Source organism: Alnus glutinosa, chromosome 12 (assembly GCF_958979055.1).
Source record: "Alnus glutinosa chromosome 12, dhAlnGlut1.1, whole genome shotgun sequence".
NCBI lineage: Eukaryota > Viridiplantae > Streptophyta > Magnoliopsida > Fagales > Betulaceae > Alnus > Alnus glutinosa.
Window position 1 is genome coordinate 24,197,728 of NC_084897.1, and position 22,601 is coordinate 24,220,328.

Genomic DNA, 22,601 nt, shown 5'->3' on the forward strand with positions numbered 1-22,601 from the left:
TATCATGAAGTAGTGGATCAGTTATCACATAGTAGTGGGTCAATTATCAGTGTTTTATTATTAAGTCAGTAGCCAAGTCATGAGCTACGTACCAGGTCATTTGTATTTAAGCCCAACTGTTGATTGGATCATCTTATTCAGAATATTATCTTTGAATATTTCTTGTAGAATTATTCTATTCTCTTATCTTTTTTTTTTATTATTATTTTTTATTTTTATCTCTACCTTTTCCGCTCTTTTTTTTTTCTTTTTCCCTCAACGTTCTTCCTTTCTTATTTTTCTTTTATAGTGAAGATCTAAAGGAAAGTGTGTAAATTAGTAGAGTTATCAAACGGGACTTATGTGAAAAAAAAAATACTATAATAAAAAAAAATAATATAGAGTTAAAAATAAATAATCAAATGTATGATACATTTTAAAATTCATTAATTAAATTAAATAAATTAAATTTTTACTAACTATTTAAAATTGAGATATGCATAAAGTCATTGTAATTGCTATAAGTATCATATGTGTCTCTCTATCTGTTGATCATGGGGTCCACCCACGACTCCACGAGGTCGGTTTTGTGGGCTCTTCTGAAAAGCCTTACTGTCATGTGTCGTAAAGTGGCAGGAATATTTCTGCATTGATTGAGGAAAGCAAGAGAGAGAAAAAAAGGGTGGACTTGACCTGGACATTTCAGTGTGATTATATGAACTAGTTTTGTGGAGCTTGCTCGTTGGTTTGGAAAAAACGTAGAGTTGTCAGTTGTCAAAATAAATAAAGGAGCTTGCTCGTTGGTTTGGAAAAAACGTAGAGTTGTCAGTTGTCAAAATAAAGGGGATCTGACACAGATTAGTTGGCTACATCTAATTTGATCGTGGAAATTTATATCTATCACATCCCAGCTTGTTTCTACATTTATTTCTTTTCAGCAGTCAAAAACTGGATGTTGTTTTCACACTACTTTCTTTCGTGGCCCGTTTAATAACCTCTTTTCTCTCTCCTCTCTTTGTCTTACGTCGGAAATTTTTTTTATCAGATTAAAAATAAAAAAGTAATTGATGTAATATAAAATAAAAATAATTTATATAAAAAAGTGAAAAAAAAAATTTATATTGTAATAAATTTTTTTATTTAAATAATAATAATTTTTTTATGTGATATAAAAAATAAAAAAAATTAAGAATATTTTAAAATTGATATTTTTTGGAAAAGATAAAAATAAGGGAAGAGAAGAGGTGAGGGTTATTAAACGGATTGTCAAAAGTAACAATTTAAGACCCCGCAAGGGATTAGACTTGGCAATTTCTGTATCTTGACAGGCTGGACATTTCAATATGATTAATTATAAGAAAATGCTTAAATTACAACAAGTGTACTACAAATGTACAACACCAAGACACATTGAGGAGACCCATATATATGGACTCCACCTTAATGTGCCTTAGGGTTATATACTTGTATTACACTTTCTTTTTTTTGAACCTATATTATATTTATTGTGCATGTATCATCTCCCTTAGTTAAATAAACTACTTTTGTGCAAGCAAATTAAAGCTTGCCGTGCTGGCTGGTTTGAAAAAAAACAAAAAGAGTTGATTGTCACTTGTCAAAATAAAGAGGAACCGACATTAACTAACATTAAGGATGACCTCCTAATAAAACAACTGACAATCAACGTACATATACATTAACTGACATTAAGGTAAAGAGGGCTTTCTCTTAGTAGATAGTAGATAAGAAATATGAATAATTTCAAATTATGAGGATATAACATATTTTTCACATTCAATCAAAACTAGGGCCGTAAGCAAGCCGATTGGGCTCGAGGTCCCGCTCGGTACCCGCCTTGTTTAGCCCGATCCAAGCTCGAGCTCGGCACTGTCGAAACCCGCTCGTTACTGTTGAAACCCGCTCAATTAATTAGTGATACCTACCCGACTCGCCCGACATAACTCGACGGGGGCTCGTGAGCTCGACCCGTTCAGGGACCGAACCGCTCAGCTCGTATGAGGCCTCGAGAGCTCGGCTCGTTTAAGACTCGATCGGACCGGCTCGCCCGCCCGACTCGTTATGGCTTGAAATTTTCGACTCGAGTATCGCTTGACCCGACCCGCTTGCCCGACTTGTTTAGGGCTCGAAATTTCAAAAATTCGAATCTTAACAATTTGAATATAAAAAATTATTAGTTATATGATATATCTTATTTCTTATATAGATCATATCCTTTGATCATTATTAGATTCATATGAATACAACTATAAGTTTATAATTATATAACTATATAAGCATATGATCCGTTCAATATAATTATATACATATTATCATTAGATATGTTACACATTATTACTAGATAAATTTATGTAATTCCAATTTAAGTTAATAGTATAAATGTACAATAGACTTAATAGTATTATAAATTATAATTAACAATGTGTAATGTGTTTGTTTATAATTACAAATTAAATAATATCATAGATTCATAATTAAATTAACTTATATACTAATACATTAATACTACTATACTAAGTTACTAACATTAGGTAGTAGCCAATAGGTAATAACTACATCTACATTTAAACCCTAATCCTATAGATTTTAGTATTTAATTAACAAGGAATAAGTAAAAAGTAATAACTATACGGTCTATATGGTCTATACCGAAAAAAAAAAAAACTACATCATAGATTTAAATAAATGTACAATTGTATAAATGTATAATTTAGATAATATGGTATATCGGTATTTAAAAAAATTAGTTAACAAAAAAAATACACGTATAACTCATAAATTATAACTTATCTTATGAAAATGAATTTTATTTTTTTAATATTATTAACTCATTAGACTAGCCTTTGTTAAGCACTTAAGTTGTTTCTTCTTTTGTTTTTACTTTTATTAATTTTAATAACAAATAATTTATTAGACATTTAGACAATATATATATATATATATATATATATATATTAAAGTAACATTTAGAGTCTTAGACAAATGAAAGTAACATTTAAAGTACCATCGACACCCAAGGAAATGAAAACTATGTTTGCATTCTTCCTTGCTCCTGTAGGTTTTCAAATCCCACCGAATTTGGCCGGTGGTTTTCTTGGCCTATTTAACACAACCAATATCTCTTCCAAAAACAAAATTGTTCTTGTTGAGTTTGACTCTTATTCAAATGGCTGGGATCCTCCATATGAGCATGTGGGAATCAACATAAACTCAATTGCCTCTAATCTCTCCACTAGGTGGAATGCTAGCTTACACAGCATAGATCTTGCTGATGTATGGATTACTTATAATGGTACTACTAAGAATCTTACTGTCTTTTGGACCTACCAAAATACCTCTAATACTCGAGAAAATACTGGCCTCTGATGGAGGTTCTACCTGAGTTGACCATGATTGGGTTTTCAGCTGCAACTAGTTGTAATGTAGAGCAACACACACTTCGATCATGGGGGTTCAATTCTAGTTTAGATTATTCAAAGGAAAACAATGGAAAAAATGCCACGAAGATGATAATACGAGTTGTAGCAGTTGTATTTGGTGCCATGATGCTTGTTATAACTTCTGGAACTTTGTGGAGGCTGAAGCAGACGAGGAAGGAAACAACGCTACACAGAATTAATGTTGTATCGATAAGTGATGACTTTGAAAGAGGAGCAGGGCCACGAAGGTTTTCTTATACAGATCTTGTTTCGGCTACAGAAAATTTCTCAAAGGAGAGGAAATTAGGTGAAGGTGGGTTTGGAGAGGTTTATGGGGGTTACCTTACTTGTTCGAAAGTGGCAGTTGCTGTGAAGAAATTTTCAAGGGGTTCTAAACAAGGGATCAAGGAGTATGTTGGTACAGTTTCCAGTACGGTGACATATCGCCTTGTGATTCACCAGTCTTCCTTAACATTCGCTCTTCTCGTAATCTGCAAAATAATAAATGGTTCGTCGGGGGTGCCAACCGTATCCCCACTCCGATGCCTAATTCAGTTACAAACTTATTGACTTTTCAGGAGTACTAAAAATCTCAAAACTTAGAGAGAATATATTTCTTAGTCAAAACCTACACAAACCGTTTGTTTGTACAAGTTTCAAAGGGTACAAGTTTTACAAGTTTTAACTGTCGGGGGTAAAGTTCAAAAACCCTTGGGGGGGTAGAAGTTTAAAAAGTTTGACAAGTTTTAACCCTCGGGGGTAAAGCAAAAACATCTCGGGGGGTACAAGTTTCAAATTCCTCTTAGTAAAAACTTACACAAACTGTTTGTTTGTTCAAGTTTTGGGGGTACCAGTTTAAAAAAATTCCCTCGGCAAAAACTTACACAAACAGATTGTTTGTTCAAGTTTTGGGGGGTAACTCTAGTATAAAAAGTAAAGATACATTTCAAAAAGGAAATAAAAAGATTTTTTCCTCCTACTCACGGAGGACAAAACAAAAGTTTTTTTTTCCCTCCTAATCCCGGAGGTCCAAAAAAAAATAAAGATTTTTCCTCCCAGTCCCGGAGGTCAAAAAAATAGAAAGATTTTTTCCCTCCTAGTCCCGGAGGTCAAAACAAAAGATTTTTTCCCTCATAGTCCTGGAGTTCCAAAAAAAAAAAAAGATTTTTCCTCCTAGTCTCGAAGGTCAAAAAAATAAAAAGATTTTTTCCTCCTAGTCCCGGAGGTCAAAAAAAAAGATTTTTTCCTCCTAGTCTCGGAGGTCAAAAAAATAAAAAGATTTTTTCCCTCCTAGTCCCGGAGGTCGAAACAAAAGATTTTTCCTCCTAGTCACAGAGGTCAAAACAAAAGTTTTTTTTTTTTCCCTCCTCGTCCTGGAGGTCCAAAAATATATATATATATATATATATATATATATATATATATATATATATATATATATATATATATATATATATATATATATATATATATATATATATATATATATATATATATATATATATATATATATATATAAAGATTTTTTCCTCCTAGTCCCGGAAGTTTAAAAAAAAAAAAAAGGATTTTTTTCCCTCCTAGTCCTGGATATCAAAACCAAAGATTTTTTCCTTCCTCGTCCTAGAGGTCAATACAAAAGATTTTTTCCTCCTAGTCTCGGAGGTCAAAACAAAATTTTTTCCTCCTAGTCATGGAGGTCGAAACAAAAGATTTTTCCCTCCTAGTTTCGGAGGTTGAAGCAAAATATTTTTCCCATCCTCCTCAGTCATAACTTACACAAACTGATTGTTTGTTCAAGTTGTTAGAGGATAAGTCAGAATTGATTTGTTATGAAAAATCTTTTTCCATAGCAAAGAATTCAAAAATTAAAAAGTTCAAAAAAGAAAAGAAAAAAAGAAAAGAAAATATTCACAGGTGAAACCAAGCTACATGGTGTTCAGATCACAAGATTTGAGACATCTATGACCTCGGTGCCTGAGCACCTCGAGCTATCTATCACCTCGGTGCCTGAGCACCTCGAGTTATGTATCATCTCGGTGCTTGAGCACCTCGAGACATCTGTAACCTCGGTGCCTGAGCACCTCGAGCTATGTATCACCTCAGTGCCTGAGCACCTTGAGTTATGTATTATCTTGGTACCTGAGCACCTTGAGACATCTATCGCCTCGAGTTATGTATCATCTCGGTGCCTGAGCACCTCGAGACATCTATAACCTCGATGCCTGAGCACCTCGAGCTATGTATCACCTCAGTGCCTGAGCACCTCGAGTTATGTATCATCTCGGTACCTGAGCACCTCGAGACATTTATGACTCGGTGCCCAAGCACCTAGAGCTATGTATCACCTCGGTGCATGAGCACCTCGAGCTATGTTTCATCTCGGTGCCTGAGCACCTCGAGACATGTATCACCACGGTGCCTGAACACCTCAAGCTATGTATCGCCTAGGTGCCTGAGCACCTCGAGCTATGTATCATTTCGGTGCTTGAGCACCTCGAGTTATGTATCATCTCGGTGCCTGAGCACCTACCAACAATGATTTTTGTGGAAGCGGACTTCGAAGCACCACTGGTGCAGAAGCTTCGGGTGTGTTAAGTCATTTTGTTTATGAAAAACCTTGAAAGATGTGGCAATTGCCAGATACAGATTACAAAAGATCTAGATTCAAAAAGTGAGGTATTTAATTCTCTTACTTTCTAAATTCAAATAAGAGAATTGGGGGGTAACTGTTGGAGAAATAAGCAGCATCAAAGACACGTAGGCCTAAAGTAGTATTGGGGGCCGAGCCCATCGGGTCGGTCCATCCAGATCAGACTTAAGTACAGGACCCGTCGTTATCTCCAAAAAGACTCCTATCCCGACTATATCAAGATAGATTCATATCCCATCAAATATGAGATAAGGTATCTAATAATATGGCATCAGATGAAGATGTAGTGTCCTATTTAGTTTGGACTCTACTACCCCAATTCAAATTCTATGAAGATAAAGCTTATGAAGATAAGACAAAAGACTCCTAATCAGATTATGCTCCACGCACTCCAGCAGTTCCATAACTGTGGACTGTGAGCCTATAAGTAAGACGACAACGTTAGGTATTTGACAGATATATTCTCTCTAAGTTCTGAGATTTTTAGGACTCCTGAAAAGTCAATAAGTTTGTAACTGACTTAGGCATCGGAGTGGGGGTACGGTCGGCACCCCCGACGAGCCATTTATTATTTTGCAGATTACGAGAAGAGCGAATGTTAAGGAAGGCTGACGAATCACAAGGCGACACGTCACCGTACTGGAAACTGTACCAACAGAGTACATAATCGAGGTGAAGATCATTAGCCAGCTACGACATTGGAATCTTGTCCAGCTTATTGGTTGGTGCCATGATAATGGTGAGTTTTTACTTGTTTATGAGTTCATGCCAAACGGAACCCTTGACTCCAACCTCTTTGGGAAAAAGAGTCATCTTTCTTGGGGTGTGAGGCACAAAATTGCTCTCGGCTTGGCGTCTGGATTACTCTATCTTCATGAAGAGTGGGAGCAGTGTGTTGTGCACCGGGATATTAAATCAAGCAACATAATGCTAGATTCTGGTTTCAACGTCAAGCTTGGTAACTTTGGGTTAGCTAGACTTGTGGACCACGAGCTAGGTCCCCAGACGACTGGTTTGGCCGGAACTTTGGGCTATTTGGCGCCGGAATGCATAATCACAGGCAAGTCCAACAAAGAGTCAGATGTTTTTAACTTTGGGGTGGTTGTCTTAGAAATTGCTACTGGAAGGAAGTCAGTTGATCCGATTGACAAGAGTAGTTCTGAAATTGGATTGGTAGCGTGGATTTGGGATCTTTTTGGAAGGGGAAAGCTTCTGTGGGTGTGGATGAGATGTTGGATATTGATGTCCATGTGAAGCATGAGAGCGTCTAATGATTGTTGGTTTATGGTGTGCTCATCTTGATCGAAGTTTGAGGCCCTCAATAAGACAAGCAATTCAAGTTCTTAATTCTCAAGCCCCGCTGCCAAAGCTTCCGATGAAAATGCATGTTACCACGTATCATGTACTTGGAGAATCATTTATATCTCCTAATCCCTTCATAACTGATCAGTCAAACCTTGAAGTCGGACGTTAAATAGTAGCATCTCATCAGTTTGTATATTTGCAAATGTTCTATTATGTATCTTGCCGTTTGAGAATTATGTGAAATTTTAAATTTGAGATTTTAAGCTTAGCTTGTACAAATCTTGATTGTGAAAATGGATTAACCAACTTTAAATCACCACTTATTTCAAAAGTTTAAGTTGATAGGAAATGGTAAATTAATAATTCAATTTATATTCTAACACTCTCCCTTACGTATAGGCTCAAACGCTTTCTTAATAGGTGAGGTCTAATGCGAAAAATATTTAATTGAAATGGAAGGTGAATAATGAAAATGGGGTTCGAGAACTCAGGACTTTAATTTGCTCTAATACCATATTAAATCACTACTTATTCCAAAAGTTTAATTTATATTCTAACAACCAACTATATACCACCATTATCATTTATCAATATTATCATATATACTCTTATATTTCAAATTGTTATCATCATCATTTTCGTTGTTATCATCATCATTTTCGTTGTAAAGATAGTAATTGCTATCTTTACCATCACCATTACCACCATTACTATCCCCCATCTCTATACGAACACGAAACACCAGTATCTTCATGCATGCCGCCAAAAACCCCATTGTTGTCACCATGAATAAGAAAGATTTTGGCACTCTCACCACTACTACAGCTACAATTTTCACCACGTACATGTAAAACCATTATTGTGCTCTTTATCACATCATCATTATTATTAACCGTGGTTGTCTAATGAGCCGCTTCCCATTATTGTTATGGACGCATTCCCACATCCCTTCCTTTTATTTCCTCTTTTAGAATCAAGAGTGGGAAAAACTCTCATTGATCCCTCTCCTTTTCCCATGTTATTGCTCATAAAAAAAAAAAAAAAAAGACCATAACATTTAACTTTCATTATTGCATTGTTGTTATTGCTACCAATTGTACTCTAAGTTATAGATTTTAATATTCTAAAAATTTCTCAAATTCTTTTTCCAAATATGTTAGGCTTTTTTATTGGCTGAATCGGTGTTCAAAACAAGTAGGGGTAGGCACGGGCCGGATTGGGGCGGTTTTACCTAGTTTCCCATACCCGTCCTGCAATGATCAGGTTTGAGACCCAACAGCCCACTACCCGCAATTTTTAGTCTCAATTTCGTAGGATTTCAGGTATCACGGGGCTGGTGGAATTAGGGGCGGGCAGGGTACTTCGAAATATGTTTTGAAACGTCCTGCACCTTGAAATTGCAAAGATGTTTGCCTGGTTACGAATCTACGATATCAATATTTAGTGGGACACGCGGCAGTCATTTAGCCTGCCTTGGAAACTTCATGCGCATTGAGAAACACCATGCACCTTAAACCACATGTTATGCCTTTATCATGGAGTAATAAGGCAGAACTGTAAATCCTTTCATCTTCGATTCTTCAGTCTATCCCCTCCTCTTAAGACCATCTTGTGCTTAACAAAAGACCATGAATCCATGATTCAGCGATTCACGCAGCTTGATCTTCACCTCTTCAGGATGCGCGCCGTTAGGGAATGAGAAGTGATTTTTTTTTTTTAATTTTAATTTTTATTATTATTCTTTTGATTAGGTTAAGGTTTGACGTTTTGGGGGGAAAATATGGCTATATACTACCCATTTGAGTGGCCGGAATTGGAAAGAATCACGACCGTTTAAGAAACGAAAGAAAGGGTTGGAATTGGAAAGAATTACGACACAAGATCTTTACTCTTCAGGGATGGCTCGGATGGGGGAATGCGCAGCACTGGAACTTTTTTGATTTTAGGTTTTCACTTTTGGGGGCAATTTGATGGATTGATGGTTACGAACTTACGATGGACGATGATACGCGTATTGGATTGGGACTCAGACTCTTAGGTCAAATGAGTAGTTCGTGGCGGTGCGAGTTTGTGGATTGGGAAATACCCATTTCCGCAATCCACCCCGTAAGTCACGGGTCTACATATGAAGTGCCTGCAGGTTGCAAAAATCACTTGATATCTAAACATTTCGGGGCGGGGCGGGGCAGATTCGAGGGTACGGGCGGGTTCTACCCACCCCTAAAAACAAGTAGTTGAACGTAACATTTGGTGGGGTATATATGTATTTTAAACCTAAGGGTTGGTTTAAAATGCAATTACTTTGGTGATTGCCCCACACTTTTTTTCTTTTTCTTCTCATTATCTAGTATGATGTTAACGTTAAAAGGTATTGGACGGCGCCATATTTTTTCTTTTTGGAATACTTCACTTATCCTCTTTGATGTGTCACAGGTTTTGCAATGTTAATCTTGAATTATCAAAAGTTGTAATGTGGGTATCACTACAAAAAACTCTGCAATTAGTGACTTGTCAACAGTAATATACTTTGTGACACGTCACTAGCTAATTAGTGACAAGTTAAAAAGTAACACATCATTAAAATAATTAGTAGCATGTTAAATTTGACACACCACTAATTTAGTGGCGTGTTAGATTGACATGCCACAATTTAGTGGCCTGCCAAGATTGACACGTCACTAAAAATTGACATGTCACTAAATTAGTGGCGCGGCAGTTCCTGACACGCCACTAAATGGGAATTAGTGACGAACTGATTAGTGGTGTGTCAAAAACACCACTAAAAGTTAGTGACATGTCAGACCACAAAAAACGCCACTAAATGTAGGTCACTAAAAATCAGTTTTCTTTTTTTAGTGATCCCATTTTTCAATCTCGGGAGGCAAATTTTCACTTTATTTTAAACGAGATATTTTGGTCATTTTGGCATTTCCGTTTAGATTTAACAAAAAATCCTAATAGATGGATACTTTTAATAATTTGAGATTAATATTGAAAATCCATAACATATGAGGGGCTAAGTGAAACTTCTCATTTATTTTTTTTATTTCTTAAATAAGTAATTTAGAATTCAATAAAAAGAATAAAAAACAAAGCATACTAACAATACCTTAGAAGAGATCCACTTTGAAGATGAAAGGGTTAAAAAAACTAGAAGGAAAAGACAAGGCTAATTGATACTTTAAAGGAAAAAATACAGTTTACCTCCTTAAGTATATATTACTACTTTGACATTTTTAACTTTAAAGTTTAAAAATGTGACAATTGAACTCTGTAAATGATCAAATTGTGACACTTTACACTCTCGATCCATTAAGTTAATTTTTCCGTCTACTTGGATTGAAATTACGTCAAGCGCACATGACATTTCAGCCCCAAAATGCCAAGGGTAAAGTGTGTTTTTCTCAAACTTTGTGGGGAGCAGTGCTAATGCAATTCAATTTTTACACCTAATACTTAAAAAAAAATAAAAAATTACACCTAATAATTTTTTTTTCAAAAAAAAAAAACAGAAAAATTGAAAAGAAATTCTTTTTAGTTAGCTAGGATCCCTTTATTCATTAAAACATCAACAGTATGATGTGAGAAGTACGTGTTCTCCAAAAGTCAAGGCAGAATCTTCAATGTTTGATGATCTTTAAAAGGAAAAACCAATCCTTACTCATGTTGTTCATCAACCTAAATCCCAAATTTTATTAGATCTAATGAGCAATTCCAAGAAATTAAGCAAAGAGCATTGCATTATTTTTTGTAATCCTAAAAAATTCAAGACAACATCGAGCTTAATATTTAAACAATATCCCTGTAACATTTCAGTACGTGCTTCCAGAAACGTTTTAAAGACATTTTTTTCTTCTTCTTATCTACGCTCCTAAACTTGGCCAAGAACCATCAAACTTTACAATTGTCACTAAGAAATCATTATTATGGTATGCGTCAGTCCAAGTATACTTTTTACTGTTAAGAGTCCCACGTTGCCAAGGTATGTTTGGATTGTAGACTTTATAAGTATTGAGCAAATCTCTTCTTTTGAAGTGCCTTTTGAAAATTAGTAAGGTTCAGGTGACTTTAATATGGTATGTATCTTCGATCCTTCTCATGACAACCACAGAACCAGTTCATCCTTCACTCAGAAACTCTTCTCTGCATCATTTTGTCAAACACCTTAGCCACACCCGCGCGTCCCTCATGTCCTCCTGTACCTGCGTTCTCTATCTACTTTCCGCCTTAGTTCAACGAACTCTTTCCTTGCTCTGTTTCACCAAAAACTCCACCATATATTTCAAGCTCTTCATCATCACTATCATCAAAGTCACCCATTTCATCGTCTCCCATGTCTTCCATGCCACCAAATTTCGAAGCAGTCCATTCCTCCCACATCCAAATACTTACCACACTTATCCTTGTCTTCATCCACACACTTGTCCCAATTTACTTTAATAAAATGTGGAGCCTTGTCATCTTCACGTAGCTTTCCTTTCTTTGCCTCTCCACTTCCACGTGGTCCTCCACATCACTCTCACTCGACCCACCATTCTCATCTTCCTCTTCTGTTAGATTCTCACATCACCTCTTAAATACTTTCCCATCTTCGAAAGGCAAACTCATCTCAGCATCTGTTTTGCCCAACCAAACAGCAAACACCGCTTTCGCCTTCCAAAAAAAAGAAGAAGCAAAGAACAAGAATCAACCCCAAAATCTACTGCCCACTTCTCAACTCATCCGGTGTCGTCATTCTCTCAACTGGGTGAATCACACTCGGCCACGTCTCCACATGCCAGAATCATCACATCCTTGTCGGCTCCAGACAAAGGTAAGGACCCCTTTTTGCCTCTGATGTGTTTTCTACATGCAATTATGGAACTAACCTTTCCTTAATGGACTCAGTCACTCAGTCACTCCACCATCACAAACATACAAGAAATACCCGAAAATCCGGCCCTCACTCATCCAAATAAAATAAAGAATTTTAGCAACATGACTTTAATTGCACGTGGTTAAAAGTGCCAATTTTTTAAAAAATAAAATTGCATTTAGCCACCTGAGGTGGCATGTGGCTAAATAACCACATATATAAAATGCCACATCTCTAAATGTACATTTAGCAACAACTAGATTCACCACACGAAACCCACGTAGTTAACTGCTCGTGGCTAGCAGTTAGCCACGTGGATGACCCTCATCCACGTGGCTAACTGCAGATGGCTAAAAAACAAATTTTTTGTAGTGACATTTTAAGACTATTATCTAAAAGAAAGCTTGACAAAATGCTAAGTCATACATTTAATTTCTCCTTGGTAATAATTCACGTTTGCGTGTCGGATTCGAATTATGTCACGGCATATGTGTAAGACGATATAATGTCAATCTTAATTTGATCAATTTAATTATATAAGTAAAATTCTTCAATTTTAGCCCACTAATTTTGTGTTGAGTTCATATTGAATTATCGAGTTGTGTCAAAATTGTAAACCTTTATAGTGCATAAAGAAGTAATTGGTGTACAACAGTTGTGCACAACCCAAGACATATAGTGTTAGACCCATGTGGTGGGTCCTACTCACATGAGTCACATCTCCATGTGTCTTGTATTGTGCACAACTGTTATGCAAGAATATTTTCCCTATTGCATATCGGGTTTGAATGGTAATGTCAAAAACTAACCGCCCTTTGTTTATGACTGCATTTGGATTTGTGTTCCGCCTGAAAAAAAAAAAAAAAAAAAAAAAAAAAAAAAAGGTGGCTTCCAGGACTACAATGATAAAATTCATTGAACCTTACTCTTCCACAAAAGGCACGTTAAAGAAGGATGTTTGCTTAAGGCTTATAAGGCCCATAACTCAGGCATATTTTGGCAATGTGGGACTCTTAACCCGCCCCCTCACGTATGACACTATTGTCTAAACACGTGTACAACGAGAGGGAAGGCTTAACATTGTCCAAGGCCCTAAAGCTCTGATATATACCATGATAAAGTTCATTGAACCTTACCCTTCCATAAAAAGCAGTTTAATGGAAGATGTTTACTCAAAACTTATGAAGCCACAAGCCAAACATAATTAACTTGCAATGTGTTAACATACAAACCGAGGGAAAGGTTTTGCCCAAAAGCCCAATTTTCAGGTAATGCAGGAGAAGCTCATTTGGATTTTAGAAATGATCACTTCAGCAAGAACTCAAGAGCATTCACATTGAACTGTTCAATTTTTTTAAAAAAAAATCTTAACTTTAAAAATTTTACTTTAATTGATTTAGCTAGCCATTTTCAAAACCACTAAACATCAAATTTTCTAAATATTTCTAGCTTTACTAGTTTAACTATATATATATATATATATATATATATATGAAACCAAATTTTGAATTATTTACATTAAAAATCTACTTTAGTTTAGTGGAAAGATGAAAAAAAAATGAGATAAATAACATTAAAAAAATCTTTAACTTTCACTTTCGGATTTTTTTCCATTTAGAGAGCGATACTGACAAAACAAAATATAACATTGACTAGGAGTAATTTTATAAGTCCCTGTTGTGTCACTCCAATAATTAATTAATAAATAACTTTTAAAATTACTAGTTGATCAAAATTTAATTTAATAATGATCAATTACAAGCTTAATGATGATTTTAAAAGTCATATTATTATTAGAGGAATACAAGAGAGACTTCTAGCAATATTACTCATTGAGTGGAGAGTTTGTTAAATTGTATATTTGTGAGTTTTGTTAATGCTCTAAAATTAAAAACTAGAGAGTTCAATGTGAATGCTCTAAAATTAATTATTGAAAAAAATAGAATTTAGCCTCCCAAACTACCAACATTTCTCCGGATAGCCCCCCAAACTACCAAAGCTTGCACTCTGGCCACCCAAATTACCAAAACATTTAAAAAATGCTCATTTTGGTAAAATATCCCCATAATACCCATGTCACATGTCTAGCTACAAGCGTGCATCGTGCCCAACGATGATGCTGAAAAGTAGTACATACTCCGATCGATCGCAATATTTTTTTAAAAATAAAAAAATAAAATAAAATTTTAGTTTTTCTTTAGTTTTAAATTTTTTTTAATTAAAAAATGACACATGACATGGGTATTATGAGAATATTTTGCCAAACGAGACATTTTTCAAAGTTTTAGTAGTTTGGGGGTCAGAATGTAAATCTTGATAATTTGAAGGGCCATTCAAAGAAATTGTAATAATTTGAAGGACTAAATTATATTATTCCGTTAATTATTCGACCGTGAAAGACAAATTGTCGTTATTGCACATGACGAGAGACTTGGTGGGAGCTTTGATCGATGCAAAACAAGCAAAAAGCAGGTAGCTTAATTTATATGAACTTTGGTTAATTTTCTCGGCCTGAGCATATATAGCTAGGTTGATGTTCTTCGCAAGGCAGTGATCATCGATCAAATTCGGTCTTTTCAAAGACCAAAGAGACAGCTTGTGATTTATTCCAAATGCAAATGCAAGAGAACCAAAGATTATAGTGAAACCCCATTGGTGACGGCAAAATCATCTTATAGATGTTTAAGTTAGTGAGAGAAGTGAAAAAAAAGGAAGAATTTCGGTATAAACAAGATATATATGTCTGTCTTAGGTTGGTGGTAAGCGTGTCGATCAAGTCGGGTAAGTATCGCCGGCTATGTATAAGGAATATTAAGGATTGAAGGCAATTCAGGAGACAACTTTAGCTCCTTGAGCTGATATATCCGGCCAGTCAAGATATGTTAACGACATCAACTCGATCACCATGAGACAACTAATTAGCTCGATCTATGACTCCCGCATCACCTAATGGCTTTAGTACACTTTTCTTCAAGACTTCCTTCAGGTTTGGGAGAGTACTTCTCAAAGAGGTCAACGCTACTACGTACGTACTAATATAAGCCTTCATTTCTTAAAATTCAAAATCTCAAATATTTTCTGACAATTTCAAGAACTAAACAGCTAGCTTTTGATACATAATTAATTCGTTGTTTTTTTTTTTTTTAATAAAAAACAACGTGACCATAATAGTACTTTCTCGCTATGATCGAGCTGCATAGGAAGTGCCTAGACAGTTCATTGATCGTACTTAATTAATTAATTTATGACAATTTCAATCTGATCAATATTACTTTTTTCAACCAATATTCGTGAAACCAGAAACAGATGGACTGAAAAGAGTAGTCTCCTTTTATGTATTCAGAAAGATCTTATTGTGGTGTATCATGTATGGAGCTAGTGGTATTAGAGAATTATATTTAGAACCTATTTTTGGGAGAGGTTAGGATAAGTAACATTGGAAAGAGTGGCTCTAAGGCTCTTTCAAAGAAGCCACGACCTCTTTTATATATATATATATATTAATGAAATATTGTGTGATGATATTATTCAAGAAATACAGGGTTTTACATATATATTAATCCTTACAATATGGTAAACGTTACGTTACATGGAAATCACCTTACCAAAATAGTACTACATATTACTCTAAATATCTCTTAATTAAGAGATATCAGTTTATGTACAAGGTGATCGTTAACATATATTTCATCACGATGATCGAAAGGGAAGGGGCTCAATATATAGCAATGAATCCAATGATATACCTGTACCGTAGGCCGTAGCAATGTGCCTCAAGCTTTTTCGAATTGGCCAAACGAGCTCAAGGACAAATCACGACAAAAGCCACATAGTTAATTTTTCCTTTTGTTTTCCCTTTTCGCAGGGCGGGGATGTAGAGGGCATTCTTAATGAACACAACTAGGCTATATCGTACCTTCGAAAGTTCAGAACAACTAAAGACGGCAACCCTTTATTAATTAATTTGAGATATAACGCATTGTTCTTCCGTTTATCGCACTGGCTTTTGTGAATTGAAAGAGTCAAAGAGCTTCATCGATCCTTTTGTCTTTCTCTAATTGTTAATTTGCTAGAACGCATATTATTATAAGATTTCGATGCCGTCGCAACCTCCGGACCAAGCATCATGACTTGTCTTGTTGATCGTCTGCATCATATATAGTGATTCTGATTCAATATCCAAAGACATTTAATTGGTTGAAACTTTCAATTATGTTCATGATGATACAGCTCGCATTCGACAAGTGCAAGAAACCATAATACGAAAAGATTTTGATAGAAGCCTAAGTTGGAGTAGCTAGCTAGCTAGATCAGACGGAGCAATATAAAATAATAAAAGTGAATAAAGAAACCGTGAATAAAAAACTAAAAAAAAAAACTCACGAGCATAAAATACTGTCCCAACCTGCTGACCAAACGTTGGCAGCTTGTATTGACTGTCATTTGGTCGAAACATTCGTCCATGATTCTGATCATACACTTGCATTTGATCAAGAGCTTAGGATGGTCCCACGGGTGCTAAGCATATATGGGAGCCGGCCGTTTCATCGAATTGATATTAATGTGGTACTAGGATTCATAATTTGGAAGTGCCGGCGAATACTGATGAGGTCAATCGAATCGACCAAGTAAACCAAATAAAGAATTAAAGAAAAGCTATGAAATAGGACAACGCAGCTACTCCTAGCTAGGCCTTGCCATCTACCTGACCTTCATTCATTGATCTCTCTCTGTTCTTCAACCATGAATGTCTCCAACATATGTTCTTTCCTTCTTCAACCTCAAAGAATCCATTCTCTTCATCTCAATCAGCTCTTCATCTTCTTTTTATTGCTGCTTCCCCATGCAAAATCAATTTCCTTCAACTTCCCTAGTTTCCCGACAAATATGAATAACATGACATTGCAGGGTGACGCATTCCCGTCCGGAGAAGTTCTCCAACTTACAAAGAATCAAATCGGCACCGACATCACTTTCAGTGCGGGTCGTGCCTCATATGCTGAACCAGTACGCCTTTGGGATGCCAAGACAGGGAGGCTTACAGACTTCACCACCCACTTCTCCTTTAGCATAACCGCCGTTAATCAGTCGGCGCACGGTGACGGGCTCTCCTTCTTTATTGCGCCATTTCAGTCTGAAATCCCTAAAAATTCAAGCGGCGGGTATCTTGGACTGTTTGGTTCGGCAACCGCGTTCAACAACTCTTTGAATCAAATTGTTGCGGTTGAGTTTGACACTCTCCAAAATGTTTGGGATCCAAGCGATGATCATGTCGGAATCAATGTCAACACCATTGTCTCTGCGGCAAATGTCTCGTGGAAAACTAGCATGAGGACAGGGTCAACAGGATATGCATGGGTAAGTTATAACTCAACCACCAAAAATCTAAGTGTCTTCTTAACGTATGCTAATAATCCAGCCTTCAATGGGGATTCTACCCTTTCATATGTTGTTGATTTGCGGAATGTTTTGCCGGAATGGGTTAGAGTTGGTTTCTCCGCAGCTACAGGTCAGTGGATTGAGTTGCATGCAGTAAGTTCTTGGTCATTCGATTCAACTTTGGAGACCAACGATGGGAGGAAAAACAGAGTGAGGTTGGTGATTGGTTTAGCCGTGGGTTTTGGTGTATTGGGTTGTGGATTAGGTCTACTTTGGTTCATCTGTTGGAGAAAAAGGGCCGGTGGGAAAATTGTAGATTTGGACGGAGATATCGGTATGGATGACGAATTTGAAAAGGGAACCGGCCCAAGGAGGTTCACTTACCGTGAACTTATCCGTGCAACAAAAAACTTTGCCGAAGGAGGGAAGCTTGGAGAGGGAGGATTCGGAGGCGTTTACAAGGGTTTGTTAAGTAAATCCAATACAGACGTTGCTGTTAAGAGGGTCTCAAAGGGATCAAAGCAGGGGAAAAAGGAGTATATAGCAGAAGTGAGAATCATTAGTCGTTTGAGGCACAGGAATTTGGTTCAACTAATTGGTTGGTGCCATGAAAAGGGTGAGTTCCTTCTCGTCTACGAGTACATGCCTAATGGAAGCCTTGATACTCATCTTTTTGGTGGGAAGACTATGCTGACATGGGCAGTAAGGTACAAAGTAGCCCTTGGATTGGCTTCTTCTCTGCTCTACCTTCATGAAGAGTGGGAACAATGTGTTGTCCACAGAGATATCAAGTCAAGCAATGTCATGTTAGATGCAAATTTCAATGCCAAGCTCGGCGATTTTGGTCTTGCAAGGCTTGTAGACCATGAGTTGGGCTCACAGACAACTGTTTTGGCCGGCACCATGGGCTACCTAGCGCCGGAGTGTGTCACCACCGGCAAGGCCAGCAAGGAATCCGATGTCTACAGTTTTGGGGTGGTTTCCCTTGAGATTGCATGCGGAAGAAAACCAGTGGAACCCAGAGCAGAAGAGAGCAAGGTAAGGCTGGTAGAGTATGTATGGGATCTGTATGGAAAAGGCCAGCTCCTTGAAGCTGTTGATAAGGGATTAAGTATGGAATTTGATGAGAAACAAACGGAGTGCTTGATGGTCGTTGGATTATGGTGTTGCCATCCTGATCCAACCATCCGGCCGTCGATAAGGCAGGTGATAAATGTTCTTAATTCTGAAGCTCCCTTGCCAAACCTTCCGTCGAAGTTTCCGGTGCCAATGTATTTTGCACCTCCAATGCATATGTGTAGATTCTCCTATACATCTTCATCTCGTCTCACAGGGTCCTCGAAAGATCAGACGCAGTGTTCGTGTAGCAGTTGCTCTACTACTCATTCATCTGCTTCTGCCGGCTCTAGAACAGCTCTTCTAATAATTAACTCAGGCAAAACTGATGTGTAGTACGTACCATATATTTGTTAGGTTTGGGCTTGTATTGTAGATGTGTACGTACGTAGTTTGCTTCAATAATTTTTTGTCCTACAAATTATTATGAAATTTAATCAAGCAGTTGATGATGCAGTGGTGGGCTCGACCTTGTTTAGTCCGAGGGACACATCATACATTGGTGTTTTGTCGGGGATAGATGTGTATCGGCCGTGTAAACTGTTATCAAACTGAACATCACACGGCTTAAAATGTTAAAGCCCAAGCTTGCCTGTCTCTAAACAAATATGGTTTTACACTTTTACTCTCCTAACTTGTCCCAGACCATCTTAAAATGTTAAAGCCCAAGCCTGTATGATTTTGGAGATGTGACCCTTTTAATATATAAGAGACTCCTAGAGGTTGTCCCTCGGCCATAGGATCCGAACCATTGATTATATTTTATAACATCTAATTATGGTATACATAGTGTTAGATCATTTTAAAATTTTAAATAGTGTGGTAACATAGGCAACATATACAATATTAGATCATGTGAAATTTAATATATACTATGAAATAGTTCTTCTTTATTTGATGCTTGTCCGTGGATGCTTGTCATGTGGCGGGCTTGTAGCCCTTTGATTATTCTTCATGCATGTAGAGGGTGCTTGGGTTGGCGGTTGGCCTATGGTGATTATTTCTATTCTAGTAGTAGCCTCTCATTCCAATGCCCGACCTGTCCAGCTAATTGATCAGCATTAGAAATGTGGTCTTTAATTGCAATTAGAGTTGTCTCTGGCCTTCAATACCGAGGGCAAATCGTCAGCTATTAGCTTCAAAGATCTCATATTCTAAAAGCATAGATTATTTATGTATTATTAATTTAAAAAGGCTAGTCAAATTCTTATTATTAAAAAAAAAAGAAAAAAAAAAGAAAAAAAAAAAGGGCTTATCAAATTATACTTTTAGCTCTCATAATTCACTTATAAAATAGAATTTTACACAATAAAGAATTAATATGATAATTAGCACTAATATAAGAGGGGTGTTAGAAACACACCAGTGTCTAAATAGTGTTTTTTTTAACATTTCTCGTAATATAATATCTTTACAACCCACCTATTTTTAGGATTTAAAGATCTTTATGATAAATATCAAAGGATGAGATGTGTTATTTATACACAAATTGAACACACATTTATATTTGGTGTGCAACCATCTTACAAACCCATATATACATTTGATATGGGTCTAACATGCATTAATCTCAAACCAAATATGAATATGTGTACAATACGTGTAGATACAATGATTGTGTAAATATCTTTAGCCTCCATGGATTGAGCTACCTACATCTCAGAGACTGTCGCCCCCAGGAAATTAACCGGCCACCAATGTAAGGCCGGCTATACCTACATCTGAGAGACAACGCATGCAGCAAAACAATTGATGTCATGTGAGGCATCTTGTCTTTCTTCAGCCGTTTGTATATAGCTCTTGTCATGTACCGAAATCTTACGCCACGTGTTGGGGTTGGAGGATATCGAGCACCAACCACATGACTACAGTACAGAAGCTACCAGATGTGTTCTTGTTGCCCTTCGAGAATCAAGAAACAATAACCTTCTTTACCTGTTCGTTTTTGTTGGATAACAAATGTGTGACTAATGCCACTTTTGACGTATTTTAAATGATTAAAATTTTTAATTTTTTAAGTGATTGATATAGAAAATTACTTCAAATATGTTATATATATAATCTGTGTGAAAATTTAGTGTGAACTAGCTAGCATTACTCGTGTCAAATTCAGTAGGTGAATTAGTTATCAAACAAGTAAAACAGACACCAAGGTCGATCTCTTTTCCAAGATAACGATGTCGCCTGTACTTTCTAAATCTTTGTCAACGTTAGGCCAACTAACGAAGAGGCCTTACAGGAAGACAATATTATTATTAATGAGCCAATGTATTTAAGAAAGAAAAAAAAAGATTTTAAGAAAAAGGTGTAACGTAGCACTTCGACTCTTCGAGTGAATTGGTTTGTTTTGTAAAGAAAAAGACAGCGAATATACAACAAGGGATCAAGTATACCCTGCGATTTTCTTTAATAGCAAGGGCATGCAATTTTGAGAATTCGGGTTATTTATTCAAAATGAACGGCCTGAATTTAACCACATCATTCCTTCCATCTTAAGGGAATAAACAATTTAAGAATGTGGCTGGAGTAGGTTAACCACTCCCTTATCATTTGAGGATGGTGTCCGGCCACTCCAAAAGTGAGGTGCACCACCCCTACAATTTGTGAGGGTCGGAAGGATGATCTTATCCAAACAATTAAGAACTAGAGGTAGTATATATAAGAGAAAGAAAAACTGCCTAAATTAACCAGGAAAGGGAATATTAGATGAGGTTTCGGTCAAAAGGAGACACAAAAATAACCTAAAAGAATGGTTATCTGAGCATCAATTATATAAGATTTGTCAAATGCTTAACATTTTTGTCCTCTTTCGTTGATTAAATTAAAGTTCATTCTATTTGGAAAAGCTCCCCATTTTAAGTGTACTTAAATATTGTACGTTGCGTGTAATACTGTAATCCCTTTATTTTTTCTTGTTTTGGGCAAAGCAGGTTGAGCCCATACTTCACTGTCTTTCGTACAGCATTAGTATTTCTAAACCACAACATAAATGAAGCATGATATTCCATACAGCATTTTCTTTTTGGTATTTAAAAAAATAAAGAAAATAGTATTTAAATGGTTAATAGCTAGCTAGAGAAAGACTGGAAAGCCGGTACTATATATATAGAGTGCATTTGAATAAGAAAACAAAAGGTAGCTTAATTCTTTAAATCTAGATTAAAATTGTTGTAGTTTGTGGGTAAACCTAAATTACAAGTTGTTCAATGTTAGACACCTACGTCTACCACTCTAAATGATTTCAATCTAAGATTACGCTGTGTCTCATTGACTTCATTGTTTACAATACAAATGTATCTATTTATAGAGTAGTGATCGAGTAAGTACAAATGTGATAATCATTTTATTATAATTTAAAATTTTGATTACAATTAACCCATAAATAAAGAATATTTCAATATCAACCAAATATAGAACATACAAAATATATATATATATATTCTAACAAAAATTAAAGAAAATCAGTAGGGTGAGTGCTCTAAACCATAAGAGAGCAAAAGAATTATATTTTTGCTAATTGCTGTCATGCATTCTCGTAGAAGCAGAGAGTAGTGGTTCAAGAGTACTTGAGAGAACTTTATGTGTCGGGAGGCCCTCGTGACAATGTGACACCCATATGTCCTTTTGGTGAAAGGTACTCTTGTTCTTTGTGTGTTTCGCAAGACAATGTAAAGTCACATAGTCACATGATGCCATGGATATATAATTGGGGACCTTCGTAAGTCTTGCGGTGGGGTTTCACAGGTAGCTAGGTTTGTGATTAATTTATCATACATAATTAATACTCTTAATTTCGTCGCTCACGTCTGCAGTGGGTTTAAACCTGAATGTTGAACGTAACATTTTTCCTCCTTAATTATGAGTTTCCTAGATTCAACAC

At 36.2% G+C, this 22,601-nt stretch overlaps 1 protein-coding gene and 2 pseudogenes across 1 annotated transcript; all 3 read left to right on the forward strand.

The window, feature by feature from the left end:
• The first annotated feature begins 2,979 nt into the window (after positions 1-2,979).
• On the forward strand, positions 2,980-3,986 carry LOC133852699 (L-type lectin-domain containing receptor kinase IX.1-like; annotated as a pseudogene).
• A 2,750-nt stretch (positions 3,987-6,736) lies between these two features.
• LOC133852139 (L-type lectin-domain containing receptor kinase IX.1-like) lies at positions 6,737-7,543 on the forward strand (annotated as a pseudogene).
• Positions 7,544-16,749: 9,206 nt separating this feature from the next.
• Positions 16,750-19,346, forward strand: LOC133851132 (L-type lectin-domain containing receptor kinase IX.1-like). Its single transcript, XM_062287440.1, has one exon. The coding sequence runs from the start codon at positions 16,970-16,972 to the stop codon at positions 19,055-19,057; it is 2,088 nt and encodes a 695-aa protein (XP_062143424.1). The 5' UTR covers positions 16,750-16,969; the 3' UTR covers positions 19,058-19,346.
• The last annotated feature ends 3,255 nt before the right edge of the window (positions 19,347-22,601 follow it).